This window comes from Chrysemys picta, chromosome 12, assembly GCF_011386835.1.
Source record: "Chrysemys picta bellii isolate R12L10 chromosome 12, ASM1138683v2, whole genome shotgun sequence".
Classification (NCBI taxonomy): Eukaryota; Metazoa; Chordata; order Testudines; family Emydidae; genus Chrysemys; species Chrysemys picta.
This window is the reverse complement of record NC_088802.1, coordinates 11,631,417-11,639,637: the sequence shown is the minus strand read 5'-3', so window position 1 is coordinate 11,639,637 and position 8,221 is coordinate 11,631,417. Positions and strand designations below refer to the sequence as shown.

The 8,221-nt window shown below is 51.2% G+C and overlaps 1 protein-coding gene across 5 annotated transcripts; it reads right to left on the bottom strand.

Moving 5' to 3' along the window:
- LOC135974947 (zinc finger protein OZF-like) lies at positions 1–7,747 on the bottom strand. Of its 5 annotated transcripts, XM_065564530.1 has the most exons (5): positions 7,486–7,746; positions 4,600–4,686; positions 3,933–4,059; positions 3,292–3,405; positions 1–2,957 (listed from the first exon to the last, which is right to left on the bottom strand). In XM_065564530.1, exons 2-5 carry the CDS (start codon positions 4,621–4,623, stop codon positions 1,423–1,425), a joined length of 1,800 nt encoding a protein of 599 aa, XP_065420602.1. In that variant the 5' UTR covers positions 4,624–4,686; positions 7,486–7,746; the 3' UTR covers positions 1–1,422. The 5 variants fall into 5 exon arrangements, with proteins under 5 accessions (XP_065420602.1, XP_065420605.1, XP_065420603.1 ...); XM_065564533.1 differs by lacking the exon at positions 3,292–3,405 and having other exon boundaries at positions 7,486–7,747; XM_065564531.1 differs by lacking the exon at positions 4,600–4,686.
- Between the last annotated feature and the right edge of the window lie 474 nt (positions 7,748–8,221).

Sequence of the window (8,221 nt, the reverse complement as noted above, 5' to 3'; positions counted from 1 at the left end):
TAAAGTTTTTAATTGCTTTATTTTTGAGTGGACTTATAGAAATAAAATCTATGTTTTTAAATTACACTTTCATGATAAAGAGATTGCACTACAGTACTTGTATGAAGTGAATTGAAAAATACTATTTTTGTTTGGCATGTTTACAGTACAAATATTTGTAATAAAAATAATACAAAGTGAGCACTGTACACTTTCTATTCTTTGTTGTGATAGAAATCAATGTATATGAAAATGTAGAAAAACATCCAAAAACATTTAACAAATTCCAACTGGTATTCTATTGTTTAACAATGTGATTCATCAAGATTAATTTTTCTAACCACGATGATTTTTTTTGAGTTAATCACGCAAGTTAACTGCAATTAATCAACAGCACTACTATCTTCTTCCAATTTCTTAACAATACCAGGTTACATTTCAAAGTTCTAGTCTATATTACTTGGAATGGCCCCAGATACCATTTATACACTTTTCTAACATGTCTCTAAAGGTTGAAGCTGGGTCAATTAGCTGGCAAGGTTCTTAACTCTTTCGGGCCAGCTCTCACAGAAGTTGAGATCGTGTGTGAATTCTCCAATGTTTAATGAGATGTGATCTCTGTGTACAACTTTTGCCACAGTCCAAGCACTTATGGAGTCTTCCTGATTCTCTCATGTAAAACAAGGACTGATCAATTTCTGCAATGTTTCCCACAGTCTAAGCACTTATGGGGTCTCTCTCCAGTGTGGATTGCCTGATGTTTAATAAGGGCTGACTTCCATATGAATCTTTTTCCAGTCTGATTACTAATGGGATCTCTCTCCTGTGTGGATCCTCTGAATGTTATAAGATTTGATCTTTGGGTGAAACTTTTCACATGGTCCAAACACTTATGGGGTCTCTCCTCTGTGTGGATTCTCTGATGTAAAAAAAAAAGGAATGACATCTATTTGAAACGTTTTTCCATAGTCTAAGCACTTATGGGGGTCTCTCTCGTGTGTGGATTGCCTGATGTTTAGAAGGGCTGATCTGATTCTGAAACCTTTCCCAGAGTCCAAGCACTTATGGTCTACCACTTGTATGGATTGCTTGATGTTTAACAAGGTCAGACCTCCATATGAAACTTTTTCCACAATATAAGCACTTGTGGGGTCTGTCTCCGGTGTGTATTCTCTGATGTGCCATAAGATTTGATCTTTGTGTGAAACTTTCCCCACAGTCCAAACACTTATGGGATTTCTCTCCTGTGTGGATGGCCTGATATTTAAGAAGGGTTGACCTGTGTCTGAAACTTTTCCCACAGTCTAAGCACTTGTGGGTTCTCTCTCCAGTGTGGATTGTATGATCTACGAGAAGGTTTGACCTCCATATGAAACTTTTCCCACAGTCTAAGCACTTATGGGGTCTCTCTCCAGTGTGTATTCTCTGATGTGCCATAAGATTTTATCTTTGTGTGAAACTTTCCCCACAGTCCAAACACTTATGGGATTTCTCTCCTGTGTGGATGGCCTGATGTTTAAGAAGGGTTGACCTGTGTCTGAAACTTTTCCCACAGTCTAAGCACTTATGGGGTCTCTCTCCAGTGTGGATTGTCTGATGTTTGACAAGGCCTGACCTGTGTTTGAAACTTTTCCCACAATCTAAGCACTTGTGGGGTCTCTCTCCAGTGTGGATTGTTTGATGTATGAGAAGGTTTGACCTCCATATGAAACTTTTCCCACAGTCTAAGCACTTATGGGGTCTCTCTCCAGTGTGGATTGCCTGATGATGGATAAGGCCTGACCTCTGTTTGAAACTTTTTCCACAGTCTAAGCACTTATGGGGTCTGTCTCCGGTGTGTATTCTCTGATGTTCCGTAAGATTTGATCTTTTCATGAAACTTTTCCCACAGTCCAAACACTTATGGGATTTCTCTCCTGTGTGGATTATCTGATGTTGGACAAGGGCTGACCTCCGCATGAAATTTTTCCCACAGTCTAAGCACTTATGGGGTCTGTCTCCACTGTGTATTCTCTGATGTGCCATAAGATATGATCTTTGTGCGAAACTTTTCCCACAGTCCAAACACTTATGGGATTTCTCTCCTGTGTGGATGGCCTGATGTTTAAGAAGGGTTGACCTGTGTCTGAAACTTTTCCCACAGTCTAAGCACTTGTGGGGTCTCTCTCCTGTGTGGATTGCCTGATGATTAACAAGGTTTGACCTCTGTATGAAACTTTTCCCACAGTCCAAGCACTTATGGGGTCTCTCTCCTGTGTGGATTGCCTGATGATTAACAAGGTTTGACCTCTGTATGAAACTTTTCCCACAGTCCAAGCACTTATGGGGTCTCTCTCCTGTGTGGATTGCCTGATGATTAACAAGGTTTGACCTCTGTATGAAACTTTTCCCACAGTCCAAGCACTTATGGGGTCTCTCTTCGGTGTGGATTGCCTGATGTCTAACAAGGGCTGATCTCCATGTGAAACTTTTCCCACAGTCTAAGCACTTATGTGGTCTGTCCCCTGTGTGGATTTTCTGATGTCTAATCAGCGCTGACTTCCAAATCAAACAATTGCTGCCCTCAAGGTACTGAGAGGGTCTCTCTCCCGGGTGGCTTCTCCCATGGTTAGCAAGATCTGAGCCCTTATTGAAGTGTTCCCCACAGTCCAACCATTGAAGTGTTTTCTCTCCAGTATTTATTGCTTGAAGCGTAACAGAACCAAGGTATTTATAGTGTTTGTCTTCCTTGGGGGTTGTCTTCCTGGCTGCGGGATTCCTGTGTCCTTCCACATATATAACAGATTCATCCATTTGCTCCTTTGAGTGGATTCCCGGCAGCCTCTCTGACCTCTGCCAATTTCCCCAGGCTTCTCCCTGTTCCAAGCACTGGGGAAAATTCCCTTCAGCTCTTCTCACAAAGGTCCCCTGTGATTCCCCAGACCCAGGAACATCCTGCTGTTGATTCACCTCCTCGTTCTCACTCACTGTCTCGTCACCTGTGGGGAGAGAGACAATTCAGACAGGAGTCATTGTGCTGGAGAGAAATTAAGAGGAATAGCACCAAGGGAAAACCCAACATACTAAAGCTGCACAGACGGAGCAATTGGATTCTGCTTCCACATCCCACCCAAACTTTTACAGAGAAGGAAAGTTGGGAAGGAAACTCCTGCAGTTAACAGGACATGTGGGAAGCGATGTCAGTGATATCTGCTGACTCTAGCCCTGCCCTGCGTGAGATGAGGAAGAACTGAGGGCACTTATTGATATCACATCTCTGGGATTCTCAACTTTTTCCTTCATTCCCCAGATGGTTTCTGTGTCAGTCCTCACCTGTGTGGGCGCCTCTCAGGATCTCTCTTTCCTCACAGGCCTGGAGATTGGGCACCCACGGCTCTTCCCCTTGTTCCAGCCGGGTGATCAGGTCAGGTTTGGGAATGGGGAATCCTGTGCAGGGAGTGAAATCAGACCAGATCAGGGTGTGCGGAGGACTGAGAGCATCTCTCAGAAAGAGAGAGCGTCTGTCAGAAAGGACATTCCGTGAGCGGACCCTGTCCCTGTGCTGGGGAATGTGGAATCTAAGAGGACAGAAACATGGTCACTGAGCCCCTTCGGGGGAGGCAGACATCTGGCGAGGTGAGGGGAATTGTGACGCACACCCAGCTCCAGTGTTAAACCCCTGCCTATTTCTAAACCTGCAGAGCCCAGAGCCCTAAACATTGCTGGATCTATTCCCAAGGAGGGAGAAGAGGGATTCTGTGTGGGACTGAGAAACAACACAGACAGGACAACACACGGCTTCTCCACCTTGCAAGCTAGCAGGGTTGGGTGGGGATGATTTAGTATATGCCTTAGGTTTTGACACCCTGGTCTCGTTAGGGAGTGATGAGGGAAGAACCTAACCGATGTCAGATATGCAGACTCCTCCCACCCCCCCCCAGTTTCCAATAACCAAGATGCCAGGAATCCCTTACCCAGCGAGGTCACCGTCTCGTAGTTCTCCTGCATGACGTCCCTGTAGAGGGCTCTCTGAGCGGGGTCCAGCAGAGCCCCCTGCCCCTGGGTGAAATACACAGCCACCTCCTCGAAAGTCACCGGCATCTGAAACAACAAGAGTCCCCCACTCAGCACCTGCTGCCCCAGCCACAATCCCATTAGTCACAGGGGAGGAGGACCAAAGAAGCAGAATCCTCCCCCCACCCTGCTCAGAGCAGCCAGGAGGCTTCAAGGGGGGGGGGGGCTTCTTCAAGCAAGACCTCCTCGTCCCCCCCAGCAGACTGAGCAGGGCAGGTTCTTGTCATTTACCACACACCTGCCAGCCAGACGCTGATACTGGAAGCAGAGCTCTGAGCCGGGACGGGCTTCCCTTTGTATTTCACAGCTGCCTCTGGCTAGTGGGGTCAGGCTCCAGCACTGGGAGTCTGGTCAGTTTTCCCAGCCCTGCCCAGCAGGGTGTTTCCTGGTTCAGAAATGGGGGAATGTTTCCCCTCCCCCCCACATGCCAATGGGCCTGTTCAGAAAATCAGGCCCAGGTTGATCATGTTCCAGCAGGTTTATCACACCCCGTCGTCCCACCCTGTGTGTTTAACCCCTCTACAATACCCCTCCCCCACCACCAAAAGCTCCCTAAAAATCCCCTACCTGAGTTGGCTCCAGCACAGCCATTACCCTGCCCTGTCTCCTGGAAGACGGGACGATCTGAAGCAAAATGTGGACGCGATCCTCAGCCTGTCAGGCGAGAGGGGCGATGGGGGAGGTTACAGAAGGGGCTGGAATCCATGTCACACCCTAATTCCCCCAGGCTCGCTCCCTGAAGACAGATGCTATGATTCTATGACTGCCATGCTTGGAAGAAACCCAGTTAGTTCATTACCACCCCAGCCAGGCCCCCTCCCCTCACATTAGAACTAAACCCAGCACGTCCCTTCTAAACCTCCCCAGAACAGCAGCTCTGAGCCAAACGCTGGAAAAAGAGCAGAATCAAAGGAGTCACTTTAGGGCACTGCCCCACAGTGTATTGTAACCCCTCTAGCTCTCCCTCGGTAAGTAGTGCAGTGCTCAGCAGAGTGAGCAACTGGCTTTTCCTCTCTCAGCTCCTCCCCTTGTTCCCAGGAGAGCTGACTGCCTGCGGGGGGGAGGGGCAGGGAATGGATCTGGGCACGGCTGGGAGTTGGGAACCTCCCTCCCCACTTCTTGCTCCTGCTGCCTTTCAAGTCTCTCCGCTCTCCCCTTTTATCTTCTTCCCTCGCCCTGGGAGAACGGGTGATTGGCCCATTGTCGTGGGTTTTTGCTCTCATTAGGCAGCTCAGCCACTGACACTGGTAACGGGGGTTGAACCCGGCTGTGTCATTGAGGGCCGCAGCTCTGGGGCTCACAGACACAGGGAGCCCCTCCCCTTGTAGGCCAAACTCACCAGCTGGTCCCTGAAAGGGGCCCTTTGTACAGAGTCATTTCCCTGCCCAGCTCCAGCACTTTCCCCCGGTCTCTCCATCACTTGGAGGCTCAGGAGCTGGTATGGTTACAGTGGTTCCAGCCACTGGAGAAAGTGCCCCTAGGCTGGTCTCAGAGGGGTGTGATGAAGCGGGAATATTTTTAATGTTGTCTCTGAATACCGAGTGTGTGCCTCAGTTTCCCCACGTGTTACTCAAGTATCAAGCTGGTGGGATACAGGTGAGTGATCATTGCAGAGACCTCCAGAGGGCAGGTGTGACTGCAGAGCGGCTGCCTGGGCATAAAGAATGGCCAAAATTCTGTATCCTGGCAAGGGATGACCGAAGCCCGTCCTCTGCAAAGAGCCAGCCAGCTGAAAGTGTTGGAGAACCAAGGGACAGGGTGTCATGGAAAAAGTCACCCACCCATTGATTTTAGTTCACAGACTCAAGCCTGAGGCCAGTTTATTGCAATACATACCAACGCGTTGGGATGACAGTCCGAAAACTGTCATACCCAGCAGCAGCTCGCACGCTGCTTTATTCCGTCAAACCGCAAGCGTATTACAAATAATACGTCATTCATGCGAAAATAAGAGTAGGGGTCTGTTCCTTTTTCCCGGTAGCTTCCTCATTATTTACGAGAATTGGGTGCCTATTGGGTGGGAGGTTTCTTGGTGGTTTTGACATGGGGGGGCTTGGCACCAGCGAGGGTGTTGTTTTTCATCAGGGTACATATTGTTTTCCGGGGAGGTTTATTATAGGAAGCCCAAAGATGATATATGATTGGCTGATAGCAGGTAACTGGAGCCATAGAAGGAGCTGACCTTTACTAGAAGCAATTTCTTCATATAAGCCATTACTATGTTTCATCACCAAGCAGTTATCATGTTGCTAAGGCCTTTCGCATGGCTTCCGCCCCTCCCTTCTTTGGTCATGGCCCATGACCGTATTTGGCAGGGAATTGCACAGCCTAGTTTTGTTCAGGCTCTGGCCTGTTCTGTTTTATGTAAAGGCCGTCTGTGTAGTCAGCTTCTGTCAGAGGGCCTGAATATGGGCCTTCGGTGTTACTTTGGTTGTCATTAAGAAGGCTACCTAGTTCTTTTTCCCCACAAGGGGGAGGCCAGATGACCTGTTTTCCTGGGAAAGAGAGAAAGCAGGGAGAAGGGCAGCTGGGCATCACTGAGGATGGGGGTCTGGAAGTGGGTCAGTCTCCTGGTTTTTGGTGAATGCTCCTGATTTCTGTGCTAACAAGCTCTGTTCTATGCTGTGTTCCCAGTGACCAATAAACCCGACTGTTTTCCAAGCTGGCTGAGAGTCACAGCTGACTGCGGAGGTGGGGTGCACAACCCCTGTGAGGAGCGGGTCAGGCTTCTCCTTAGGCTGCCCCGGGGTTCAGGCTGGCCGTGTGCCCTCCCTGGGCCCTGGGGCTGGGGAGGCTGGGGCCACATGCACAGCGGGTGGGGGGGGATATTGGGTGGTGCTCAGGGGCTGGGGTCCTGCCCCTACAGTGGGGAGGGGAGCTTGCCTCCCCCAGCCCTAGGTTCACCCCCTGTTGGCTGTACTCCATTCTTATCCCCGGCTCCCAGTCCCAGGCAGGGCGGCTGAAACAATCTGTACAGTTGGGGGCGCTGAGATCCATTGAACCAGACTGTAAACCCTGGATAGGATGGAAACCCCTTCAAGCCAGGGGGGGCGGCAGGGCCCCACCAGCCTATATCCAGCACCTGTGCTGCCCCCCCTCCTTCCACAGCCCTGATTGTGGCCCGGGCCCCTCTCCTTCCCCGGCCCCCAGGGGCCCCCCATCCTGCATTCAGTTTGGCCCCTGCCCACCTTCTGCCCCTTCCTATTTGCCCCCCTCAGATCTCCCTGAGCTGCAGCGTCCGTCCACACCAGCAAGGCCAGGGGCAGGGAAACAAAACAGCAGATGGAGGGGAGACGATGGTGATAACGTGATCCTGCCCCCGCCCAGCACACACCGGGAGTTGGCGGCAGCTTTCCCGGGCACAGGGCGGGAATCGCAGCCAGCTCCGCTGGGAGCAGCCTGGGGCCAAACCTCCCCCTGCAGCCCGGGAGTGACGGGGGGGGTCTCTCTTACCTTCCCTCCGAGCGGGGCCTCCCTGGGGCAGGGGCAGGGGCCTGGCCAGGCTGGGGGCTCTGTCCTGGGAGAGGCTCCTGGGGAGCAGCGGGAAGGGCCCTGCTGGAGATTCCCCTCTCCCGGCTGCAGCCAGGGCTCCGGGCTCCCAGCACCAGCCGCCGGGGCTCGGGGATCTCGCCAGGAGCCTGGAGCCAGAGTCACCGCAGCGGCTGCGAGTCACTTCCTGCTGCCGGGCCTGAGCCCAGCGATCGCTCCCCCCAGAGCCGCCTCCCAGCTGCTCCTGGGTCCTAGCGATAAACCCATCACGCTTCAGCCCCCCTGCCACCGCACTTTGACTCGCCTCTCTGTGTCTGGCTTCTGTTAGACTCACAGTCTCTAGGATTAGTAGGGCCCGACATGAGCATCTAGCCCAGGTGTTCTCACAACCAAATTTTGGGCTGCCTCAGCGTAAGGCCAGCAACTCTGGATGGTGGCTGCTGAAACTCCTTCCTAAAATACTTAGTGAACTTTAGGAGAAACCAGTAAACATGCACAGAGGTAAGCGGGGACATGGTCCCGCTATTGGGGGGAACTTTCCTGACTTAAACACCTCTCGGGTGGAGTCGAATAGCGGAAGGATTTGAGTCCTCGCTCCCACTCCCTTCACCCAGAGCCTGCCTCAACTGGAGGTCTCCCCTTCCACTCCCCTGTGTGGCAAAGTCCTTATAACCCCGACAAGGCTGGACCCAGGCTTCCT

Bases quoted from the DNA above. Each gene is read 5' to 3' on its own strand.
- LOC135974947 (XM_065564530.1), bottom strand. From the start codon at position 4,623: ATGGCTGTGCTGGAGCCAACTCAG. The intron at 4,060-4,599 runs GTAGGGGATTTT...TTGTTGTTTCAG, and splicing joins CTGTGCTGGAGCCAACTCAG to ATGCCGGTGACTTTCGAGGA. The intron at 2,958-3,291 runs GTGAGGACTGAC...CTCTCCCCACAG, and splicing joins CCTGAGAGGCGCCCACACAG to GTGACGAGACAGTGAGTGAG.